Source organism: Meles meles, chromosome 1 (genome assembly GCF_922984935.1).
Source record: "Meles meles chromosome 1, mMelMel3.1 paternal haplotype, whole genome shotgun sequence".
Taxonomy (NCBI): Eukaryota; Metazoa; Chordata; class Mammalia; order Carnivora; family Mustelidae; genus Meles; species Meles meles.
Window position 1 is genome coordinate 65,238,016 of NC_060066.1, and position 26,922 is coordinate 65,264,937.

At 38.6% G+C, this 26,922-nt stretch overlaps 1 protein-coding gene across 4 annotated transcripts in view; it reads right to left on the reverse strand.

Moving 5' to 3' along the window:
• The window catches only part of PREX2 (phosphatidylinositol-3,4,5-trisphosphate dependent Rac exchange factor 2), a 331,391-nt gene that overhangs the window by 116,570 nt on the left and 187,899 nt on the right, over positions 1-26,922 (reverse strand). For 3 of the 4 annotated variants that reach the window (XM_045979892.1, XM_045979882.1, XM_045979874.1), the window contains 7 exons: positions 15,852-16,071; positions 15,099-15,306; positions 8,659-8,838; positions 5,903-5,997; positions 5,066-5,148; positions 4,406-4,496; positions 3,365-3,493 (listed from right to left, as the gene is read on the reverse strand). In XM_045979892.1, the coding sequence (XP_045835848.1) occupies positions 3,365-3,493; positions 4,406-4,496; positions 5,066-5,148; positions 5,903-5,997; positions 8,659-8,838; positions 15,099-15,306; positions 15,852-16,071 (1,006 nt within the window). Of the gene's footprint in view, positions 1-3,364; positions 3,494-4,405; positions 4,497-5,065; positions 5,149-5,902; positions 5,998-8,658; positions 8,839-15,098; positions 15,307-15,851; positions 16,072-24,024; positions 24,222-26,922 lie in introns of those variants that run through there. The other variant, XM_045979899.1, reaches the window with a different exon arrangement.

The window sequence follows — 26,922 nt, forward strand, 5'->3', positions numbered from 1 at the left end:
AATCTGTGCAAGGAAAGGGGACAAAGACCAAATATATATTTCTTATATAAATCCCAGTATAACTGTGTGCTAATCATGTAAAAACATCTTCAGCTGGCTGATAATCTGAGACCATAATTTAGTGCAGAGATGAAGTAGGAGGCAGACATCACCTTAGTGCTTAGTGACACCACAAAATTAATCTATCCTCCACTTAGTCCACTGTGTTTTCTGCTCTCTTCTGCCCTCAGTTTGGCAAACTATAATATGAACACATGAATGACATAGTGTGATACAGCTTAGGAATGGTACTGTAACAATGTTGCCTATATAAAGATCATAGAATTATTGTATTCTGATATATACTTGATAGGATATTTTGAAATCAGAGATGAACAAATGATGAGGTTCAGAACATGCTACCCCAAAACATGACAATTTGGCATACTGAAAATTTTAAGCTGAAAGAACTTGATAAACAGCAGGTGTATGGAGAACTCTCTGATCTCCCCCTACTCCCCTGAAGCTGGTCATAAAACCGTCTTGTGAGAAGTGACCTCCCAATCCTAGAGGAATGGAGTATCCTTATTTCCAGAGACAGAGGGACACCGAGAAGAACAGGCCTTACTAAGTTTCTCCAGTTTGCTAACCTTAGCCCATACTCTTTCATCCTAGCACATTTTTCCAAAGCTTTCTACTCTTTATCAAACCTAGTGTAAAAGCGCTCAGGTTTAACCATTTCTTCTGGAATTCATTTCCTTACAAAGTCTCCTGTATCATATAAAACATATTAAATAAATTTATATGTTTTTCCCTAGTTAATTTGTCTTTTGTCTGATCTGTAGGGCCCAGCCAAAGAACCTAGTAGGGTAGAAGGAAAAAAAAAAAAAAACACGTTACTTTTTGCCTCCCTTACAGAAACATGAGAATGGGGTTATTCCTGCTATATAATAAACCATGAAATTCTGGCAAGGTGACATTATGTTGAATTTCTAGCCAAGACCTAACCCTTCATTAAATGATCCTCTATATAAAGACAATTGGGAAATAGAATGAAAAGTACTTTAAGTTGAATAGAATAAATTCATAATGAATCGGTGAGGTTACATCAGAGAACTTCCATATAACAAGCAATTGATTACAAGAATCTCAATGGTGCTGCTTCCATTCTGTATAACAGGACCAGACAACAAACAGATGAGCAGGAAATGACAGCTTGACCTCTTTCTTGACAGTCTATTGGACTGAACTAGTGATTAATCATTCTTTAAAGATTCACTTAACATAGTGACAATCACAGAACTTATCCAAAGAAGTGCCTCTCATTAAAACTTGTAAACAGGGATATAACTTAAATTCTGCAAAAAGCCCTCCCCACACCATTCACTGGAAGACAGTCAGCACACCCAACCATACTCAACCAGTTGTTGGGCTCCCCTGACCAAGACTGGCACCCATATTCATGACACACATCAATCAATACATGTAAATAGTTATCATTCCTATAGCTGGTTCTTGTGATATGAGTGAGGTATTGAGGTTATAAAAGCAGGACTTATGATGAAAATGTTAAGATTTTTAAAATGAATACCATTAAAATTAGGGTTTTTATCTTGCATTAGATAAAGTTTATATCTTTAAAGATAAAGCTCCTCAAAAAACAAAACAAGAAAAGATTTAAAGATTTCTCTGTTCTTAACTGATATTGCATTTACTCTGAAAACAACTATAATGTAAAAAAAAAACCCTCGAAGATGATGAGAACAAATGCATTTATATATTTTTAAAGATTTTATTTAAATTCAAGTTAGTTAACACATAGTATATTATTAGTTTCAGGGGTAGAGAGAACAAGTGCATTTAGATTCATGAATTATAATTTCTAGGAGTGTTATGATACTGGCATTTATTCTGCAAAAAGAAAAAAAAACCTTCTACTCAGTAAAATACGTTTGAATTCCTTAAACCAAGCAGTCTTTAAAAGATGTATTTATCATTTCTGCTACTCATTACTTTGGGAGGTTTTAAATTCAGACTTTTCATCAAATATGATGTTATAATCTGTCACAAATAACCATTATATGTAGCTATAAAATAAAAATGTAGCCAAGAAATACAGCTGTCAAAAACAAAAGATTTTATCGCACAATAGAACTGCTGTGATTTATTTGGAGTTTTCCATATCTGTACAAACCTTTCCTCCACTGATCTCTAAATGAGTATCTAAGCTGTTATATTTGAGTATATTTCTAGGCAGAAGACTTAGTAATCACAGAACATATACACATCTTTTTCATTTGGTAAATAAAGAAACTGAGGCCCAAAGGAGTTATGGCACAGGCTCAGACTCTATCAGATTTAAGAGCTGTCTTTTGTCAGCAACTTTCTCTAACTTTCTCTACACAACTTTCTCTAACTCTCTCTAGCAGTGACCGGGGGTACGCTGTAATTCTGCTGAGTGTTATTTACCACATGCAACAGACATACGAAGACTGAGGAATAAAAGTAAACGTAGGCATATACTTATTTATTGTGGAGGTTTCTCAACCTTAGCACTGTTGACATTTTGGGCCAAATAATTCTTTGTCCTGAGGGACTGTCCTGTACATAGCAGAATGTTTGTCAGCATCTCTGGCCTCTACACACTGGATGCCAAGAGCACCCCCACAATGGTGACAACCGAAAAGTATCTCCAGATGTTGCCAACCACTGGTCTGATGTTGGGAAGAAAATCACCAAATTAAGCATTTTAAAAAACTTAAACAAATTTCTCATTTCATCTTTTCTACCATACTTGTTTTGGAAATGCTCGGAAATTTCTACACCCTGACCCTAAACAACACGTAATCAGATGCACTAGAGCTGTCCTGAAATGTCCTATCTCCAACTGGAGGTATCAGTCACAGATGTTGAGTACACAATGTCATGAGAGTGAATAACAATAAACTTAGACAAATATGAAAAAGAAACTTAAAAGCCAATGACGTGACCTTATTATTCTGATTCTTGCAAGTTCACAATTAACTTTTTAGACTTCCTATAAAACTTAGCTTCATGACTTTGGTGAATCTTTAGAAATTTTGATGATATTGTTTCATATTTTAAAATATGAAACTCTTCACATTCCATGTCCTCCCAAGTATGAACCCTTATTTTATTCACCCAGAATATTCTCTGTGATACAATGTACATTGTTTAGATCCTTGGAACATAAGGCTCTATAATCCTATTCCTCCTTTTGCTTCCTCCCTCCCTCACCCTTTCCAGTTCTTTGAATTCCTCATAACATGAAATACTGCAAAAAAGTAATCAAGGTATTACTGAACTTTTGGTTTTAAATCATTATTGCTAATGCTATGCAATATTCTTTGGTTTTCATCCTGACCTTCAACAAATTTTCTGATGTTCTGAGCAAGATTCCGGACACTGCTGGGAAGATTCCAAGGGTCTTGCTTGATGTGAAGTCTTAACCTTTTTGGACAACTCAACTTTGGTTCCATTTCCTGCTGAAATTCTAAATAAATACAGAAAATCCCTTTTGAGTTTCAACCATTTACCAAACAGTTAACAAATCTGTGAGTTTCAGAATCATCTTTCATTCCTGTTGTCCTGGGTTATTAGCATGGTGGTACTTTCTCTAATTATATTTCAGGAAAAAATTGGTTAAATCTAAAAAAGAAAGGCTAACCTTATTATTTTCTTAAAAACATTTAAACAAAGGAGCAAATTTAGATAAAAACTCCTTTTTCAATGTCCGAAACTAGATGTCAGAAAGTGGCAGCTCTAGATCGTATTCTGTTCGGCTGTTCTTTTTGTCAAAGCTCATTCCTGAAACCCCTTCCCCTACCAATGAATGGGCTATAACCAAGTAGTCATGCTGATTTCAGCAAAAGCTGCAACACTTCACACTTATGCGACACTTACATCTCTTCAATGAACTCATTCCTATTTATTCTAGTCCCTATAGGCATTGCACATTTTAAATTTGCAAATAAATTTAAAACATCCTATACTGATTTTTTATCTATATTCAAAAGTTATTAAAATAGAATTAATATGAAGGGAATTATGAAACATGAGTAGCCATTTTCCTCTTACACTATGCCTTTACTTCATGACTGTATTATTTCCCACCTTTGTTTCCCAATTGTTTCTAATAGTGACTTTTTATTTTGAAAAATGTTTTAATTAATTATTTTTTTAAACTTTTTTTTAAAGATTTTATTTATTTATTTGACAGAGATCACAAGTAGGCAGAGAGGCAGGCGGGGGGGAGGGGGGGCGGGGAGCGGGCTCCCTGCCGAGCAGAGAGCCCCATGCGGGACTCGATCCCAGGACGCTGGGATCATGACCTGAACTGAAGGCAGAGGATTTAACCCACTGAGCCACCCAGGCACCCCTCTAATAGTGACTTTTTAAACCTTACCTTGTAATCCTTGACCTGGTGTGAGGTACTTGGTTTGCTCAAAGGCCCTTATAACAGCTTGCCCTTTTAGAAGATTGGTAATTGAATCCACCTACCATAACAGCAGAGATTTCTGAAAGTTACATACTTCTCATAATACATAATAAATGTATTTCTAAGAGTAAATCTTGTAAAATATTTTTGTCTTAAAGCCATAATTATTTTTGAAATTGCATGATGCTTGCAAAATCCATCTTTAAATAAAATATTGGAATAAACTCACTGACAACACTTGCAATATTTCTTATTATCCCATCATATATTAATATAAGATATAAATATGCTCAACATATTCATTTCATAAAAGAAGATTTCTAGGGTTATTTTTAAAAACCCTAAAAGACATCATAATCTTTTTCAAAGCAGTAAAATCTTCTACTCTATGAATTTGGTTATTGATATAAATTTTCTTAAAAATGTAAAACACCAACACAAACACCAAGAGAATCTTGTGCTTCTTGAAATTAGGAATAAAGTCAAGCAAGAAATGTCATGAAGAATTCTGAAAACCTACAAAGAAGCAAAGTAAAAAAAAAAGCAGCTTTTTTTTACTATGTCTGAAAAGGGGATTCCCAACAGTCTGATGTGTGGGAAAAGAAGACCTAATTGTCCCAATCATACCTGGCTGAAAAGATGCTCAAGACAGCTATGTATCTTGTCCTGCTTATCATGAGAAATGCGAACACTGAGGGGAAGTTCATCACCTAGAAATAAAAAATAAGTCACCCATCTTTGTTTAACATACTAAAATATTTTAATATAAATACACCGAAAAGTAATAATTAAACATGCAGTCTTATTCCATCATGTTCTTATGATCAGATAAAGAATTCCAAAAGATTTCATAGCAGTTAGGATGTCAGATGATTGCTCTTTGAAAGAGAGGTGGAAGCAGAGTGCCTCACAGGAGAAAACACTCTATACCCTATGTCAATGATTTTTTCAAATAGAGCAATTTCCTAACGGTTAAATAGTTGAAACAAACTACGTATATCAAAATGAAGAAGTGTCCTAACTGGGGGCAAAGTCTCTGTTCTTAACATAACCCAGATAAAACATTTGTAAGATATTTCTCTCAGTCAGTGTTTTCATCATTCCCCTCCCTGTGCATCTACTGTCTCAGAAGTCCTCAGGTTCAAAGCCCGTCTCACCTCCTCACACAGTCAACAACACCTCATGTTTTAGGACAACCTGTTTCCTGTGTAGAAATTTTAGCTTCCTTCATAGTACCACAGAAAATCCTAAAATATATATTAAGATCAGACTTCATTTGTTTCTTTCGTCTCTTTTTAATTCACTCTGGTCACCACGCGGGATTGGGACGTTGACGTCACCCAGTACAGGTGGCAGCCAAGGACAACTGATCCAAGGTGAAAACACATGTCTATCACACACTGTCATCCCCGAAAGGTATCTCCCTGAGGACGGGCAGCAGAAAAGGTCACACGCCAAACGCACCTGAGTCCATCTCGTCGCTGTGGAAGTAGGAGCTGCACTGGCTGCTGCAGATGCTGGTGAAGGAGGCGATGGAATTCCTGTTGCTGTTGCAGTCGCTGGGGAGAAGGAGGAGCACAATACGTCACTTTCAGAGTGAATTTGCTGCCACCCTCCCTGTTCTTACTAGATAAACAGGTCACACCACAGTTAGGCTTATTGACATGTCTTGGAGAAAATTATGAGAAGAACCACTTTTGTTTGACTCCCATTTTATCTTACAGTTTAAAAAAATTTGAATTCAATTGTATTTCAAAATCTCTTAAGCCGTGTAGACTGATCCTGAATGAATTTTTTTTTTTTTTTTTTTTCAAATCTGAAGTTAGAAAACTAGGAGTCAGAGCGCCTGGGTGGCTTAGTGGGTTAAAGCCTCTGCCTTCGGCTCAGGTCATGATCCTAGGGTCCTGGGATCAAGCCCCACATTGGGCTCTCTGCTCAGCAGGGAGCCTGTTTCCCGCCCCCCCCCCCACCTCTGCCTCTCTGCCTGCTTGTGATTTCTGTCTGTCAAAGAAAGAAAGAAAGAAAACTAGAAGTCAAAGTGCACTTAAAATTTGTCATTATCTATTTGAGGCCCTGTGTCTGAGTTAATGTGCTCATAAAGACAAGGTCCTGTTTCATGATCTCTGCCTTTCGAGTCTTTCTGGTAGCTTTAAATTATGACTCATTAGCTGCTCTCTGAGCTTCCTGGGAGAGGAGGGCATCCTGTCTCCACCCCAGAGTTCAGTATTGGCCACCACATCTAGTAAGGGCTCGATAATAGTCAAAGTAGAAGGAAAGAATGGGTAAAAGCTTTGTGTGTGAATATGGACACATTGCAAAATTTCAGAAAGAGTATCAGAGACGGACTATTTTTTCCATCTCAGAATCAGTAAGAAGCACTTATTTAACTTTAAATTTATATTTAAAATTTCTAATTTAGCCTAGAGGGAGACTTGGAGGGTAATTTTAATTATCTGAGAACTAGAAATTGAGGTAAGAAAATATTTTTAGATCTGTAATTTCTCACTGGAGAAAAACCACAGGTTACTATTAAACAGTCTACTGGAATCCTTTGAAGCTAAAAGTAAAGGAAATGGTCAAGATGGCTAATCTGTGTTATATACTATTAAATCTCTAGGAATAATTAACTCTTATGTATTTGTTAAAATCCTTTTCATGTAGAAATTAGGATAGTACAGTAGTTAAGAGAGAAACCGTGAGCCGGCCCACCTGGTTTCACGTGTAAATTATGTAAGTCCTGTGGACTCAGTTTCTTCACATGTAAATGGGGTTAATATCAGCATGTGCCATGTAGGACTGTGTTGGGAATTATGTGAGATCATCCTGTTTCCCCGTGTGTCCGGTAAAAATGTTTTTAACACTAGCTATTTATGCTAAATATCTCTGAGGAGAATAACTTTAATAGTAATTACTTAATATTTTCTCACTGTAAAATACTGTATAATAAATAACAGTGAGTAAGAGAGTTTTTGCCCTTGATTAAAGTAAATAAGACAGGAGGCACGCAGGTGGTGCAGTCCACTGAGCGTTAGACTCTTGGTTTCGGCTCAGGTCATGATCTTAGGGTCATGAGATTGCTATTGTTGGAAGGATGATGGTAGGCAGATGACAACAGACTTTGGAGGGAAGCTGTTACAGGTTGATTGCATCTCCCCCTAAAATCCACAGGTGGAAGTCTGATACTCAGGACCCAGAAATACAATCTTGTTTGGATTGAGGATTTTTACATACATAATTAAGTTAAAATGAAGTCATTATGGTGGGCCCAAATTCAGTAGGACTGGTGACTTCCTGAGAAGGGGAAATGTGGCCACAGGGAAACACTTAAGAGGGAAAGGACAAGACACAGGGAGAAGACGGCTATCTACAACCAAGGCAAGAGGCCCAGACCTGATACTTCCTCCACAGACCTCAGAAAAAAACAGCATTGTGGACACCGTGATCATGGACTTCTGGCCCCAGAACTGTCGGATAACGAGTAAATAAACGTCTGCTGTTTAAGCCACCCAGTCCTTGGTACTTTATTACAGCAATCAAATCAAGATAGTACAAAGTGTGCAAGAGAGGGGCACCTGGTGTCTGAGCTGGTTAAGCATCTGCCTTTGGCTTAGGTTGTGATCCCAGGGTTCTGGAATTGAGCCCCGCTTCGGGCTCCCTGTTCAGTGGGGAATCTGCTTCTCCCTCTTCCCTGACCTTCCCACTGCTCCTGCTCCCACTCGCTTACTCTCTCTCAGATGAATAATAATAATAATAAATCTTTAGAAATAGTGCAAGAGAGGGGAAGAAAGAAAGCTGGTCATGGAGGTAAGCAGGAAAAATTAGTCCACTTTGTTTGGAACACAGAATATAAGAAAAAAAAGGGGGAGAAACACACAAAAAAAGAACTCCTCCTGTTCACCCCACAGTCCAATAATCAGAAACAGATATCTGGAAAAAAATGTTAATATAGGCTCAATTTGCTTATTTGCTATACATGTTATAGAATTTGTAACAGGAACAAGTCCCCCAGATTAGTTCCACAGACCTGGAGGGAAAAAACCGCTTTTTCAAAGATTCTGCAGGATCACTATGTTTTATCTGGGGTTGGTAATAGCTGGTGGTTATGTTGTGAGGATGATAAACAAAAATGATAATCAAAACTTTTTTTCAAGACCTCTGTGGAAAATAAGGAATCATATTTGACTGTATTGATGATTGAGTTTAAGGAATTAATGAATTACCTGTAAGAATCTCTGTTGCTGATGGTGTCATGACCCGAGTCTTCCTGCTCGTCTCCTGCCATATTAAAACAGACCCGTTTGCTATTTCTCTCTCCCTTCTCGTTGTCACTCTCTGGTGGTACTACGCACTCTGGTGTCTTACGTTCTAATTTAGGAGAATATGTTATGGAAGACAGAAGGCTGCAATGTGATATTAAAAAAAATAAGTGCACATTTTCAAACTGGCTGCTACAGAGAACTACCTTACTTGTTTGAATATGATAGACTTAGAAATATTTCTAGAGTGTTTGTTTCACGTAAAATTAATTTTTGATTGCATTAAAGAACAGTTGTATGAAGTTCACTTTTTCCTCTCAGAACAAGTAATAGAAACAGCGCCCCATTTAGACTAGGAAACTGTGTTGGTAATCCGTCCTGCCACTTACTGGTTTTGTTATCACAGCAACACTATGATGATTTTCTTTGGCATCTAGGATATGGGGATAATAATAACTAGCCCATATGACTCTGTGACAATGAAATGAGAATATACTCCAGTATATAAAGATTGTCACCTCCCTCCCCTAGTCATTATCACTACCATCTAAAAATACTTGAAGAACTTTAAAGGGCCACCCAAATATTAAAATAAACACTAAATGTGCTTAAATATCCCCACCAGCTTACCCTCAGATATTAAAAACCCATCTACCCATCTACCCCCACTTGGGTTTCGCCCAAGCGGTCTTTATTTGACAGGAAGAATATCATGCAGTCAGGCCTTTCTCACTGCTCATATAAGCAGGTGTTCTGACCATCACAATAGTAAGACATTAAAGAGAGTCGCACACAATGTGAGGACAGGAGACAACAGGGGCCACGCCCATATCATCCACAATTTAGTCACGATGGCACGTCACGATCTGCCCAGATGTAAAGCTTTTACCAGTGAAAATCAGGGGGCTGTGTTATGCTGCTCAAGGCCCTATGAAGCTATGAATTATTTTAAGCAGTTTTTCTGTTTGCAAAGACACTTTTATGTTTTGGAAGACAGACATGTATTTATTCATTCCCTCTACCCAAAAGCTTAAAACATTAGATTAACTCTAATTACCCAAGCTCTATACTGCACAGACAGATGAACTCTGAATGCCAAAGAGGAAGGAGATGCAGGAGTTCTCATTTTGCAAGGAGTACTCTGTGTTTTACGTATCTTTTAAATTAGAAGTCATGGGGATGAGCATACTCATTTTTTTTTAAAGTCATATGAATTATATTCACATATTTGCTTTTCATTTTAAACAGCTGCAATCAGGCTTGCACTGACCCTGTGGGAACAAGTGTTAGGCTTACAAACAAATGAAAGAAAAGCAGTGTTTCTGATACCATGTTTTTTGCATAAAATTTCTAGATTCTTAAAAGTAGTAATAATGCATAAATTTAGCTTTATAATATTTATGCATACAGAAATAGTTTTCCTTCACTTTTGCTCATGTACAATATTAAGCTACCTACTCTAGGTCTGCTAATTCTCAGTTAAAACCCTGAGTGGCCCAATCTCCTTCTCACACCCTTTATGAATAAAGATTTTTGTACATAGCATCCTACATCCAACCTGTGTTCTTCTTTAAAGTGAGACTTAAGTATCATCATCTTTACCATTTTCATCATACCTAACATTTGTTGAGCTCTTACGCCAGTCACCATGCTAAGTAATCAATTCATCCGATCGTAAAGCCTCCTTAGGAAGTAGCTATGACTGTTATTATGGTGGTGATCCTCATTTTGGAGATGGGGCGAGTAAGACACACTCTTATATACATATACTTTGCAAATGATGCAGAACAGTCCCTCCCTGCATATCATTTCTATACTCTGGAGAGAGGAAGGAAGTCATTAGTGCTATCCACCACATCCCAGTTCTCCTGGGCGCATTGCTGGGTGGCCTCCCTTCCCCCATGTGGCTAAGAATGACCATCCAACTTGTTTTCACCAGTATGACATAAGTGGAGGTTACCTGAGTCCCTTCTAGGTGCAAGCCTTTGAGCAAATGTGCAGCCTACATCATTCCCTCTTACTGAGGGGACAAACAGAGACATCCCAGCTGACAGGGGGTCTGTCAGCCTGAACTCTGAGTGAGGTCAGTGTGGAGCAGAAACTATGACACAGATGGGCATGGAGAACAAGCAAGAGAGAAAGCCTATTGTTTCAAGACTGTAAGGCTTTAGGGTTTTGTTAACATAAAACAAAAACCAGCTGTATAGAGAGTAGGGTACCTAGAAGGATGATGTATGTGACTGGGCTAGCGAAGTTGCTACCTTATTCTGGGGAAGTAGGCACAGCCTCTCTACAGATCAGTATTAGCCTGATACCTGAGGGCCTAGAAGGCTAGCCGCAGACCTCAGGAGCAGCACTGACCAGATGGAGGTTTGTCACGTTCCAGGTTCAGAAAAAGACAAATGCAGCTGGAGCTCAGAGACATGAGACTGGAAGGATGACGGGCAGAGTGTATAGGGCTACACAGGCCACAGTTATGTAGTTGATATTATTTTAATGGCATTGCAATGCCATGGAATGGTTTTAAGCAGGGAACACGCATGATTTACTTTTATAGATCCTTCTGGCATTAGCTGAATGTAGAATGCATTGGAGGGGCATAGCTGGTGAGGGGATAATGGTGACCCAGCCTAAGGTGATGGAGAGGATACATTCTGATGTATACTTGACTAAACTTGATAAGGTCCTGGAGGTGAAGGGACAGGAACAAGAACCCAAGGTAACACCCACAGTCTGCCTTGCAGAACTGAAAAGATGGGGAATACTTGACTGAGAGGAGGGAGCACGTCCATGGGGGAGGAGTCACAGTAGCTCTCTGCGTAAGGAAATCTAGAATTCAGATTTGGAAACAAATTTTAAGTTTGAGATTTAATGTGTTATGTCCCTGTGTTTTATAACCCACATCACAGAGGGGCTGTAGGAATGAAATCAAGCAGTGCTTATATTAATAAAACCATGCCTGGCACATAAACCCCTCTGATACACATTAGTGCTTATGAAGCTGGGCCCTCTTTTCATACATTTACTAGCAAAATGCTCAAAGATAATTCCACCAACAGCCCTACCATTTCTACCTGTAAGCCCAGGTCACTAAGTGTCTGTCCCACAGTGAGGTTTACTCATGACTCAGTCCAGGGCATCTGGCCCCTATAAAAGGCAGGTTTGTTCTCAGCTTTCCTATCTTCACCAGCCCCCAGGACCCTTTATTCATCTCCTCCCTGAGAGATTACACAAACGCTGTATTTTAAAGTCCTGTCAATGGTTTTGGATTATCCACAAATTATTTTGACCTTTAATTATGTCTAGCACCTAACTGTCATTACCCAGAAAGTAGCCCGTCAAAGGACAAAAGTGTTTAGCTTCAATGAGATAAGAATCATAGAATGTTGAATAAATTCCCAACATCCCCTTATTTCATGGTAATAGACAACAAATGTGTCTCTAGTCCCATCTTTGGATCTGAAGGAAGTAGAAGCATTTAGTGGAATGTCTATTTCTAGAAGAAGTGTTCCCAAGGAGCAGGGTAAGAGCAGACAAGCTCAGGACCAAGCCCTTTCCCAGGAATGAAGGATTTCTAGAAAGGCCAGCCATGAGACGTTGTGAGGCAATTTCTCTTAAAACTTGGCAGAGTATCCGAGATCTCCTTCTCTGCTCTGCAGAGGCATCTATGTCTGACCAAGAGTAATTACTACATGATGAGAAAACTGTTTGGTAACTAGCTTTTCAAATAATTCGTCAAGCTCGACTGCACTGCAGTATCTCTGAATGAAGCACTTCATCCAGGCACTTGGATGGCTGCACTGTTTTGAAGGGACTATATTGCACATTGAATTATGTGGAACATATTTATATTTAGAATTAAATTATATAGTGCACACAGAGAAGACCAAGGAAGTTTCTCAAATCACTTGCTCATTTCATGTCATTTTCCTAATAAACATGCATGATAGGGAAAAGGCTTTTAGAATAACAGAGTGGGAAACTCTTAAGTAAAAATAGGTAATCATTTTAAGTAGTTTTGGTTAATAAAAATAGCTTAACGCCTTTCTTCAATGAGGGCTTCAAATACAAAGCATTTGAAGCCAAATAAAGGGAGCCCTTCGGCTCTACCCATTTTCTCAAAAATATATCTACATCAGCTGAACTTAAAAAAAAAAAATCAATAAATTAACAAAGACAGCCAAATCTGGACAACTGCCAGGAAGTGCTGAGTAGTCAATGCATTAGAGTCCTGGTCTCCGAGGTACTATGCGCTCAGGCACATCAATAATCCAGCCATTGGTAAAGGACTCGTCTGAAAAGCAGGAATAATAACTCTTAGCCCAACTGGCATTGTGGGATTGGTCCAGATGTTCTCCTAAAATCTCTCTGAGAGCTAGGATACATGATTCAGTGCCACTATTTATTGCCTTATTAATAAAGATTCTTACTCTGTGCACTTCCTAAATACTTTAGGGAGGAAAAAAAGCATTCTAAAATAGAACATATCATATAATAAAATTCCATTTATTAAATTAAATATTAAATTAAATTAAATTAAAAAAATATTATGCCTTAAGATATTACCTTATGTGTCACAAGGTCATTCTCAAACAATCCAAAGTATCATACAATTGTCTAAAAATAGCCACCTGTTCTCTTAGCAACCCCAAAGTATTTAATTCATCTGTAAATGGGGCAGTCACAATATAGTAAACCAATACAATATAAAGAATTTTTTAAAACTAATGTATTAGAACCCATGAAAACAGAATTTCGAGTTTAAATTAACTGATAAAAGTGTCAGAACAAATTAGCATAGTAAATAGTAACTATCTAAAGATAACGTTAGAAATATGGTGCATCTAATATGGTGATTTTGAGCATGAAATTTCAAAGATGTGTAAAATAAGAGATCATGTCAGGGTGCCTAGGTGGCTCAGTCAGTTAAGGGTCTGCCTTCAGCTCGGGACATGATCTCAGGGTCCTGAGAGCAAGTCCCATATTGGGGGTCCCTCCTGAGTAGGGAGCTTGCTTCTCCCTCTGCCCCTCTGTGCCACTTGTCCTCGTGGTCTCTCTCTCTCAAATAAATAAATAATTAAGATTTAAAAAAAAGAAAAAAGAAAAAGTTTTAAAAAGCGAAATCCTGTCAGTTAAGATTTTATTTGTATAACGTCTAATTACCAAAAAGGCTCAGAATAAGTTCTAAATATTTTATGTCAAAACTGAATTATCCAGGGAAGTATGGGATGATGTGGGGGGGGCGAGGAATTAAACAATACACAACCAACAGCAATCTAAATGTGTAACTTCATAAAGAGAGCATGACAAAAAAGGGAAAATGGTGTCTATACCATTTTCAGATTCTACCAACTTCAGTTATATCCACCAATTTCAACCCCTTGAATGAGAAGTAAGCATAATGTTAGACACTGCACTATTTTTTGTACTGATTTTTATAATTTTCACCACAAACTTGTAATTCGTTATTATTCTTCATCCTGTTTAATAGGTGAGAGACCAAGCTCCCCCAAAGCCCATGTTTTTGTGACTATACAGAGTTGCCATGCTGTCTGTGACACGCAATCACAACCATGATGTGGCAAAGCATGCCACCGAGTAGAGGCAATTGGCCAACCATCAATTTTTTTTTTTATAAACATATAATGTATTTTTATCCCCAGGGATACAGGTCTGTGAATCACCAGGTTTACACACTTCACAGCACTCACGATAGCACAGACCCTCCCCAATGTCCATAACCCCCTCCCCCTCTCCCAACCCCACCTCCCCCATCAATTTTTTAAATAAGAATCAGAGTCGACCTCTTTGGAGAAGTTTTAATTAACTTTCTCCTCTTCTTTGTTCTTGATAAAAATTTCCAAGTGACTGGCACAGCTCTCTTTGGGTTATTGCTTAGTAAACCATAAATTCAATCGGGGGGAAAAAAAAGTTCATTCATTTGTCTTTGGTCTTAGTGATACGTAATTTTGCATTTACTCATTTAACAAGTATGTTAAAGATTTGCTATATTTTATATTTTTCATACACATCTACTGAGTGTATATACATTTACTGTGTTCTGCTCTATAAAGGATACCAGGAAATCTGCTTACTTAGTTGGTACTCTATTCATCATATTTTTGAGTTTAATAGTTTCACATTGAGACTTTCTTAGTGTTTTCTATAAGAAAGAATTCTGCCACTCTCTTTCCTGGCATTAAATGTTTCCTTAAATATAAATGTATATATTTGCCATGTTACATCCCTTTTAAGGTGTTAGAAGGAAGAGGATTTGTATGGTTCACACTCATGAAATCTTACATTTCTAAAAATGAAAGAGAGAATGATGGATGTTCAAAAGTCACATTTTCTATAGCTATTTTGTTAGGCACATTGAAAAGTACAATAAATAAAATGCTTACTCATCAATTTGACAAACACACATCTCCACCTCCTTCAGTGCAGTCTGAAGCTTGCCCAACAGTTTCTGATAAATATCTTGAGTTTCCAGGTCTTCTTCTTTTAACAAGTACCGGAGCCCATGCCCATCCTGCTGTCCCAGAGACAGACCTGAAGGAGCTGCCATGGTGGTGATTGTGTGCTGAATGTACACCATAGGGCTCAGTTTCCCTGAGGAGGTAAGATCATTCGAGAATAATATTTATGACCTTTAACACACAGTAATGATCCAGTGCAATTCATTCTAGACACCCAGGCTTATATTAAATAAAATGCCAATCCAATGCTGAATGTAATTCAGGAATTAAAGCTTACGGGAATTGTGATTAAAATATCCTTCCATCTCATGCTTTACTGTGATGGTATGGAATGGCACTGTCCATCCCTGAAGCTGCTCCTCCTATATTTTTCTCATCGTTATAGGGCCATTTCAGACTAATGGCCTGTACAACAGGATAAGCTGTGCCTGTCATACATGTAAGGAAGGCAAGAACAATTGTTCTTAGAGGAAGGATAATAAAAATGCGTAACTCTGTTTTTATTCTATAAACATTTATGTAAACTTATGATAGAGTTATGATTATAGAGAGGAATCCTGTCTTTATAAAATTCAGACTTGTTCAGACACCAGGAATCTATCTTACTTCAGGGATGCTGGAATAGTAATTGCCTAAATTACGTTTCGTGATTTGAGGAAGTTTTAAAAGCTAACATACCTTGCTCAGATTTATTTTCCTTATCATGAGAATTATGCTTCCTGCTATCCAGCTGAACACCAAATGCACTCCCAAGGGAGGTTGATGTTTTGGGATAGGAAACTTCCATTATGTTGACATGGCAGTTGGTGGGGCAGAAATCACTGCTGTGTAATGGGGAGATTTTAGATTTGGCCTGTTTGAAGGTGGGCCAAGCTCTATTCTTCAGTACGCGTGAAAACTATAAATTAAAGGAGAAACAAAGAGCAGCTGAACACATAGCGTTCATCACTTCCACCACCCATAATGAAATATTAAAAAATTAAATTATGTCAATTGGCACAAGTGAAATAAATGATAAGCTGTTGGAAATTAAGTCATTATTTTAAAACCCACACATTCTAGTAAAGAAAAGCAATAAGGCAGCAAATGCATAGGATTCTTTTGAAACTCTGATTACAAGTTAGATGCTGAAAGACATTAATTTAAGTGACCAGTACCATTACTAAGATTCATATCCACAGGCTGCTAGGAGTTGAGAGTCTGACAGAGAAGTCCAAGTGGCATCCTTGGATACTGAGGTAGGAACACAACATTTCAAGTGAGGCCAAGTGGCAGAAGTGGGTAGCTGCCAGAACAAGAGGGGACTATTCCAAACACTGTCAGAAAGCCAGCCCAAACCTGAGTCTATGAACAGGATGGACAGCAATGGCATGGCGGTGCTGACCCAGAAGGGTAGGACAATAAGCAAAACCAACTGTACCTTCCATGCCTCCTGCGAATCACTGCTGAGCATCTGGGTCAGGATCAGCCTGGAGACTGGTGTGGACTCTGCTTTTATGTCACTGGAAATAAACTGATACTCAAGGCATCTGCACAACTTCCAAGAATGACCACTCTACTACTTTGAACCTTACGATCAAAATCCATCTATCTTAAGCTCTCTTCCCCTTGCCCCTTGGGCTTCTTCTCGCCTTCTCTCAGGTCCTCTCACATACCATCTACTCATTCTAGGTCTTTGTATGGGCTGTTTGGTGTGCCTAGAATGTTCTTCTTCCCTCGTCACCACACTTACTCCTTTGCATTTTCAACTTCTATGAAATGAAATCATCACTATTCTTATTGTGAGCCTTCATCTAGGTCTAATTTTCTTGGTTATGCAGCACATTGTAACCCTCATTATAATTATGAATGATTTTCTTTTTTTTAAAGATTTTATTTATTTATTTGACAGAGAGAGATCACAAGTAGATAGAGAGGCAGGCAGAGAGAGAGAGAGAGAGAGGGAAGCAGGCTCCCTGCTGAGCAGAGATCCCGATGCGGGACTCGATCCCAGGACCCTGAGATCATGACCTGAGCCGAAGGCAGCGGCTTAACCCACTGAGCCACCCAGGCGCCCTATGAATGATTTTCTTATCTCTATCTCAGTGGATGATAAATTCCATGACAGTAATACCTATGTCTATCTTGTGCACCATAAACAGCCATCTCGTAGAATTGAACTGGATTGTAGTTTCAGAAGCAAAGGACTGAGAGCCACCAGCTACATGTGTTTTAGTTGTGTTTAATTTAGTTATACTGATGTGATTCCGGGCAGGTCATGTCTTTCTACCATTCTTAGTAAAATAAGGAATATGGATGGAATGATCTCTCTGTTCTCTTCTTATTTGAAAACTATAAGCAGATCCTTAAAGTTTTTACTAGCAGGGAAGTAATTTGGGCACTAAGAGATTAAAAATTCAGACTAACACTGGTTACTATGTAAGTTTTCTAGGTTAAATTAAAAAATAACAATGTGATATCAAAAAAATCACATGTTATACATGTAAGCTCACCATTAGAATATGAAATATTTTATCTGTATAGGAAACTGTGCCTTCAAATCACATGTCTGAAGCTACATAGCTCAGTAAAGTCAAGCACATAGTAGGAAATAAAATGAGAGTGGGTTGAAATGCAGGAAATTGTCAACAAAATTATTAACAAATTTGATAATAATATATAAGGAAAATATCCTAAACACTAAAAGAGTGGAAGTAATTTAGAGAATTCCCAGTCTATGCTCTCACCTAACTAATAAAGAAACTGTGACTTGAAGACTTATCTGGGAAAGACCCAGAATTTAAGGCCAGATTCAAACTTGCAGTCAGATGATCTTTTCCATTGTGGTTGCAGGACAAAAATCTCAGATAAAGCCTCATGGCACACACAAAGGCACAGAAATTAATTTTATTGTGGCACAGCATTGGTCATAATAGGTAGTTTGCTTCCTTTGCCTTCTTTCAGTTTATTTATTTATTTATTTTTTAAAGATTTTTATGTATTTATTTGAGAGAGAATGCAAGAGAGAGCATGAGCAGGGGCAGGGGCACAGGGAGGGAGAGAAGCAGACTCCCTGTTGAGCAGGGAGCCCAACTTGGGGCTTGATCCCAGGACCCTGAGGTCACAACCTAATGTGAAGGCAGATGCTTAACCAACTGAGCCACCCAGGCACTCTGCCTTCTGTCATTATAACTTTTTACCTGCTTATTTAAACATATGAAGCGAAGCATCTATTCCAGACTCTGCACTAAATGCTCGAGATACAGCCCTTGCCTTCACAGAATTCATGGTCTAGTAGGACACAGGTAAAGACAATGTGATAATCTTATATCTAACAATTATATTTTTACAAGTATGTGTAATGTATATATATAAAAATATATGACCAGCTATGTGCATATATAACAATGATATAATAATCATAACAGCCAGATAATTAGTAATTTGGTAAGTGCTAAGAAGGAAATGAAGGGAGGGATGGGATGGGGTGTTACCAGAGTGATCAGGTAAGAGAGAAGATTCCCTTCCCAGTGTGATCACTTTCCTATAGCTTTCCAACATGTATCTCAATACAAATGTCTGCGACCACAGTATGTTCCCTCTCCCCATATACCCAGACAGGGTGTGTAACCAGGCTTAAATGTGCTTGAACTCTTTCAAAAAGTGTCAGAGAGGAAACTTCTCTGCTAAGAGTCTCTCTTGCAGAAGAAAGAGGCTTATGAAAACAGTGCTCTCTTCCATCCTAGGCTATCCCTAGGAAAGGGGGAGGCAAAGGAAGGGTCTTAAAGTCATGGGTCCTGGAAATTTACTGAATACATTTTGAGGATCAAAAATATACTCCTAGGGGCACTTGGGTGGCTCAGGTGATTAAGCATATGGCTTCTATTCAGGTCATGATCCCCGGGTTCTGAGATTGAGCACCAAGTTGGGCTCCCTGCTCTGCAACAGTCGGCTTCTCCTCCTGCCCCTCCGCTGCTTGTGTAAATAAACAAATAAAATCTTCAAAAAAAAATTTACTCCTAGACAGCATGCCCTAATATGTAATTTTGCCACCTTTCTGTAATGCAAACCTAAGATGAAGTAGGTACAGTTCTTGTATCGGTTGTAGTACGTGCATGAGAACACACTCTGGTCAGGCCATCCAGTAGTATGTGGCGTCTTTCTTAGAAACATCAAAGGAAACACAGAGTTCATTGAAAAACTCTTTTCCATAAAGGAAAATTACAATTTTGTGATAAAGAAATGTACGGGGTATAGGGGAAGGTGAGCTGAGACACACTTTAAAGCTATTTTGGATAGCACAGCCCAGACTTATTCCACCTTTATTGCTCTACCCAACAATCACACATCCAGGGCTTTCTAAACCATGCCCTGTTCTAGGCATCTTGGGAAACATCAGTGAATGAAACCGATTTCTGCTTCTGGGAGGTTCCATTCTAGTGAGGGGAGAAGCCAACAATAAACATAAGTCAGCTACATCAGGCTAGAAGATGATAAGTGCAGCTGAAAACAAAATGCAACAGGGAAAGAGGGCTGGGAGTTCCAGAGGTGAGTCGAAGAATGCATTGCCGGTTGCAATCCTCATGAGAAGCTGGCATTTAAGTAAAATCTTGAAGGAAGGGAGAGCTGGAAATGTGGGCACAGGAACAGAAGCCTTCCCAGCAGAGTGAACATCCAGTTCGAAAGTCCCAAGGATGGTATGCTTCTATGAACATCAAGAAGACCAGTGTGACCAGAGCAGACAGAGAGGGGGAAGGAAGAGGAGACAGGAGTGGGAAGATCATGGGTGGAGGAAAGGCACATATCATCTAGGAGCTCAGAGGCCTTTGGAAGGATTTAGCTCTTACTATGATTGAGATTCACAGCCCCTCAGAACAGACTGCCAGTGGGCAAGGGCGGAAGAAAGACTACTTGTGAGAGAGACAACATCAGCTCACCCTAGGCAGTCAGTACTTGAAGCGGTGAAAAAGGCTGCTCGCGGTGAAGGTGGGACCCAGAAATGGTATGTGAGAGCCAGGAGTAAAGAATGCACGCAAGGTTTCTAGACTGAGCTATGTGGAGGGTGGGTCTCATTCTTAGGTGGAGAAAACAGCAGCTATGACAAACTGTGCAGGGGTGGGATCAGGAGTTTATTTTGGACACAGTAGTCTGGGATAACTATTAGATCCAAATGGAGAGGTCAGATGGCCCAGGAGATTGAATGTGATCACCAGGGGATGGAGAGTGGAGCAAGAAAAGGGGAGGGAGCAAATGCTGAGCTCTGCTGCAGGAAGAGGTCAGAGAAAAAAGAAGGAAAAAGTATAGGACACTCACTGTGACTGAGCCACCCAGAAAAGACAAAACCAGGCAGAGGTAGTAAAAGGCTCAAGAGCAGTACAAGGTTGACTGCATAGATGCCACTAAAACAAGGAACAGGATGAGGACAGTGAATGAATTTCGGCAAAATACAGGTCTTCAGTGACCTTAAAAAGAGACATCCCAGTTACATGGAAGGGACCTGAGCCCATCTTGAGTGTGTTAAGAATGAAAAGTGAGTGAGACAGCAGGTCTAGACAGCAAATATATGGAGTTATTTTCAGGACAGAGTTCAAGAAATGAAACAAGAGGTAGAGAAAAGTATGTGGCTCAAGGGAAATAACTGATTTTGTAATCTAGTTGATATTAAAGCCTATTTGTATGTTGATACGAATAAGTAATTCTCAGAAATGGAGCTACGGGTTTCTACTGCATTGGTAGTTAATTCATAAATCATTAACCATGACAACACATTAATTAATATCCAGTTACAGTCACTTGACTAAAAATAAAAACTAAGACAAAGGTAAGCTACTATTTTACAGATAGTCTCCCATTTCAATTAAGTTTTAAACCCCATTGGCATAGAGTTACAAAAATTCTGTATTGAGGGACAGGGACATGGAGAAAAATTTTGGCCCCAATTTTCCCGATCCACAGGTTAACTTGAGGATTATGTGGCATTGGTAATTAAAGTTACTTGGAATATTTCAAGTAAGACTATGGATTCCTACCTGTAATAGTTTTGGGTAAACAGGAAGTACTTCTTGAAAGCTCATTAATATTTATATGGAAGAAGTATCCCTAATACACAAAATAAGCCCAATTATGGAATTATTCTCCAACAGGGAATGAATCTAGAATTTAAAAGGGATCTAAGTTCTTTCCATAGTTTGGCTATTGTAGACATTGCTGCTATAAAATGTCCATCAACAGATGAATGGATAAAGAAGATGTGGTATATATACACAATGGAATACTATGCAGCCATCAAAAGAAATGAAATCATGCCATTTGCGACGACGTGGATGGAACTAGAGCGTATCATGCTTAGTGAAATAAGTCAATCGGAGAAAGACAACTATCATATGATCTCCCTGATATGAGGACATGGAGAAGCAACATGGGGGGGTAGGGGGATAGGAGAAGAATAAATGAAACAAGATGGGATTGGGAGGGAGACAAACCATAAATGACTCTTAATCTCACAAAACAAACTGGGGGTTGCTGGGGGGAGGTGGGATTGGGAGAGGGGGAGGGGGCTATGGACATTGGGGAGGGTAAGTGCTATCGTGAGTGCTGTGAAGTGTGTAAACCTGGCGATTCACAGACCTGTACCCCTGGGGATAAAAATACATTATATGTTTATTAAAAAAAAAAGTTTGGAAGGGGAGGCGAACCATAAGAGACTATGGACTCTGAAAAACAACCTGAGGGTTTTGAAGGGTCAGGGGTGGGATGTTGGGGGAACAGGTGGTGGGTAATGGGGAGGGCACGTTTTGCATGGAGCACTGGGTGTTGTGCAAAAAGAATGAATACTGTTACGCTGAAAAAATAAATAAAATGGAAAAAAAAATAAAAAATAAAAGGGATCTAAGGACAACACAGGGTAAGAATGTTTCTCCAAACAGTGCATAGTTTTATGTCTGGATCACCCACACATCCTGCCCAGAGAAGATGAAAAGCTTGCTTAGGATTCATTCAAGTTTCCAGTATAAGGTCTGAACTTCTCTCATACATGTGTTAAAAAACATCTGTGGCCCTGTACAGCTGGCCAGAAAATCAATTATGATTGCAGCAGCCTGGCTATAGAAACGGCAGAAATCAACATGTTTCTATTTTTAAAACCTAAAACTTTTAGAGTCAAAATAAAAGAAAACCAGACTCGAGATTTTAGTTTCTATGGATACATTTAGTTTTACAAAGAGGGGTGTTTGAAGGCTTCATCTGGAAGAAAAAAAAATATGTTACTAATAATAGTATGAAAGTAAGTTTTTGAAAATTAAAAAATATATTCACAAGTGCTATAGTTTCTGTGGACATGCATTTGCTACACAAACGGAGCTAACCTTACATAACCTAGTATGGCTATTATTGTCTTCGCTGTTTGAATTTTGTTTGAATAAAAAATATCCCTGAAATATTTTCCTGTTAACCTCGTTTCTCTATCTAGTGAGAAAGACAGTCAATTATTCTAAATATGCATAGTCAATAAGGGATGACGAAAAGGACACCTTACAAAGTGCTTAAGGCCTAGCTGACTGCAAGATTCTCCTTATTTCTAAAATTAAAAATAAAAACAAGTGAGACAGCATTCCATAGGATGGATACCTAGTCTGCTATTTGCCAGCTAAGTGACCTTAAGCAAATTCTTAATCTCCCTGCGAAAGGAGCAGATGGTATGAGTATTCAATACATATGGCTGTTTCGAGGCTCAAACAATAATGTACATACACGAGCCTTCCACATTCAGTGATATTATTTTTATCATCTAAAATCACTGCCCATTAACCTGTCCATCTCTGCTTTAAAAGCTTTCTAGGCTCTTAGTTACTTCCGAGAAAATGGAAGATACTTTTTACTCGCCAGGATGATGTTTTTGAGAATGAATTCCTGACATTTGGGCAAAAACCTTGCCCCTTCTGCTTCTAATCCTACCCCTAACATACTCTCCAGTTTATCACAAACCAGATTTTGGTTGGAAACCAAGCTATAACACCATTTTCCATCCACCATGACCCACCCATCATAGAACCAGATGTATCCTACCTCCTATGCTCCACTTGATTCTTTTCTCTCCATCCCTAATGCTTCTACATGAGACCAAGTCACCATCAACTTGCACTCTTTTACAAACAAATCTGATTATTACACCACTCTAAAATATCACCCGAAAAATCAGATTTTGTCAGTTTTCTTCTTAATGGTATCCAACTCGAAACCTCCTTTCTAGTCTAGGCAATATGCCAGTTCTTAATCAATAAAATCAGTCTCGTTTCTACATCTTTGCCTTCACTTACGAGATTCCTCTGTCTTCACTTACGAGATCTCTCTTTCCTTGAGTGCTTTCTCTACTTCTCTTCTATCTGACAAATCTTTCCAACTTGCAGCAGCTAGCAATTGCTGACTACTCCATCCACAATAATTTCTCCTTTACTGAAACAGTATTGTCCTCATAGTTGGACCCATACTGTTTAGCTGTGTAGCGGGATTTAGCTATGGAATTGGAACAATACATATGCTATGTAGTGTAGTGTCAAATGCAGGTAAGCAAAGAAAAACCAAACTTACAATAAAGAGGAACAAGGTTCAAAATCCACAGCTGTGCCCAACTGCCTGCCTCTGGGAAAGTTACTGGACCCCTCTGAGCTTCTGTCACTTCGTCAATAAAATAGATGATGTTTCATGTGATTGTGTTGATAAAATTATGTAAAATCTTCGTGCAATCCCAGACCCTGTAGGGGACTGCTAAAAACTGTTGTGTGCAACAGAACTCCAGGGAGCACGTTCCACTTGTCATGGTGAGACCTCCTAGTGGGTTAAGTAGGCAGTATTATTATTACTTACTTCATGTATTTTGACCTTTCTTACAATGCAGATCATAAACATGGGGGGCGGTCAGCCATCCTCAAGTAATTATGGACAACGTAATAGGTACACATTCAGTAAATATTTTCCTATTCTTCCTGTCCCATCCTGCAGCAAATTTGCTTCTGAGAAGTTGAGTTTTTGACTCGTGCCACTGGCTTTCATTAAAGAGTATATTAAAAATGTCTGTCACACACAAAAAAATGTCTGTCACATAAAACAAATTGCTATTTCTTTTTCAGGGACATGTTTACAGGCACTGCCCTGACATTTCCTGGTGCCACCTCTTTGAAATTCAGTGTGAAAGATTTCTTTTGGAACTCAGTCTAAGAAAAGTTTTGCTTCTCTTGAGAAACATGTGTAAATCACAGGATTGCTGATAAATATGTAGTAGACTGTGTTTCTTCTTTTATTTTGGTTATCAGGAAACTGAAGTTCAGATATCATATCCCACATTAGCAACTAACTAGAGTCTTAGGACTTGTTGATCTCATCACCTTTTTCCCCTGGTGGGTCTATACATCATCAGTGTAATATAACTTTACCTATAAATGTACCTGCTAATTTTTTACTAATATCCATTCTCTCTTTTTTCCTTTTATTAATAAAATTCTGTGAGTTTTTTTAATTTTATTTATTTATTTTTAAAAAGATTTTATTTATTTATTTGACAGACAGAGATCACAAGTAGGCAGACAGGCAGGCAGAGAGAGAGAGAGAGGAGGAAGCAGGCTCCCTGAAGAGCAGAGAGCCCAATGCGGGACTCAATCCCAAGACCCTGAGAGCATGACATGAACCGAAGGCAGAGGCTTAACCCACTGAGTCACCCAGGCACCCAATTCTGTGAGTTTTAGTTGGACACATGGATGCCTAGTTGGGGACAACATTTCTCAGCCTGCTTCCACTAAATGACTAATCGGATATGAATAGGAGCGTGGCTTCCGGGTCCTGCCCTCAACAGGAACTCTTTACTTTCCACTTTCTCTTTTCTCTTCTGAGGGACTATAGCTTAGGCATGGTGCTGATGAGCCGACTTTGACTTTGTGGAAAGGGCGATGTCTTAGGGGAGAGAGCAAAAATAGAGAAGGATCCCTATAATATTATCAAGCCCCACCCCACTGGACTCCCGTCCAGTTGAACTTTCATGTGAGTGAAAAATAAGCTTTCTGTTTTAAGCCTGTGTTATCTTGGTCCTCCTTACAGCAGCTGAATCAATACCCTACACAATATGCCCTCATCCTACTGTTTCGTTTTTACTTATATAGTTTACTTTTGTTCATGTGTATTTCTTTAAGCTATTTCTACTGCTTTTGTTGTTTGTATGAATGGAAAAAGAAAAAGAAATGAGACACACACACTGACAAGTTTGACAACCGGAATCGGCCCCAACCCCTGTCATACCTCATACAAATCCATTTCTGAAATAGAATGATTCTCTTTTCAAAATGTGCTAAAGGTAAATATTAATTTGTATTTGTTTAGACCTTTTAAATTTTACTGCCAAGTACTGTCCTATCTTACACCGAAGAGAGAACTAAAAAGAGAATCTTCTGCCCTTCAGCTTCAACAAGGCATATTCATGGCATCTTTCCCAAACTCAAATAGGTGACCTGACCTCAGCGATCACAGAGAGGATTAACAGATGTGACAGTTAAGCAGTGATCTTAAGCATCATTTTTCTTCATGCAAATGGACTTATAAAAAAATAAAACAGCAATACATATTCAACCTCCCATGCTAAACATTTTAGGAAGTCTTAAGGAAAAACATGTGATTGTTCTTCCCCTTGTCCACATCCCACCTGAGGCAACCAATGCTAAAGTATTCATTCTTGCATTTCCCTATTCTTCTATAGCCATATTTGGACACATATGGGCTTATCTCTCACTTAATTTACCAGAAGCATAAAACATACACACTTAGCTCACATTCATAAAAACTGTGGTAAATAATATTTCCTAGTATGGCTGTACCAAATTTTAAAAAACAAACCTCATTTTGAGGGAAATAATTTAATTAGCCAATCTCCTATTGATACAAATAGAAAAAAAATAAAACTTACTAGAGGATATATTTCGGCGATCAATTTCTACTAATTTTACCTCTAAATTATGTCTTCTACTTTTCTTTATCTCCCCCACCTTCACCATAGGCCAAGCTATCATCATCACTCACTGGGACTATTGCAACAATTTCCTCCTAAAAACCTTAATCAGATGAAGTCATTCCCCTGTTTAAAAGCTTCTGATCGCTTCTCATTGATGTGAGAAGAAAAATCCAAACTCCTTCCAAAGTTCCTAAAGGTAAAAAGCTTCCACAGCTCTCACACTGGTCCCTGCCTAAGCCTCCATCATTATGACTACCTGTACCCCCCTCAGGCCCCCTCCCCCACCACTCCGTTCTTGTTGCTGTTGTTGCTGTTTTTGTTTGGGTCCTCTGTAAAGATTTATTTACTTCTTTGCTGCTTTTCGCACTCAAATGTAAGTACCCTGAGAGGGAAGAGCTCTCCTTTGCTGCTATATTCTTAGCACCAAGAATAATGGTTGGTATAAAGAATGTGCTCAATAAATATGTCAAATAAATGGCATTTCAAGGAGACTGTGTTCCATGTACTTTCTGATTGAGAGCTTGAGTCCCTCTGTTAAGAGAAAAGGAAAAGAACCACTGACTCATAATTAAGTGGCCTGGATTTACATCCCAACTCTATCTTTTGCTAGTAAGTAACTTAATTCTTTAGACTTCAGTTATTATAGTTGGAAAATGTGGAATAATGATAGCTTTCAGATTTATAAAGATCAAGTAAGACTAATGGATGTAAAGGCCTATTAAAAACTCTAAAATGTTATATAAATGTTACTATTTCAATAAACTGGTACATAAGTAATGA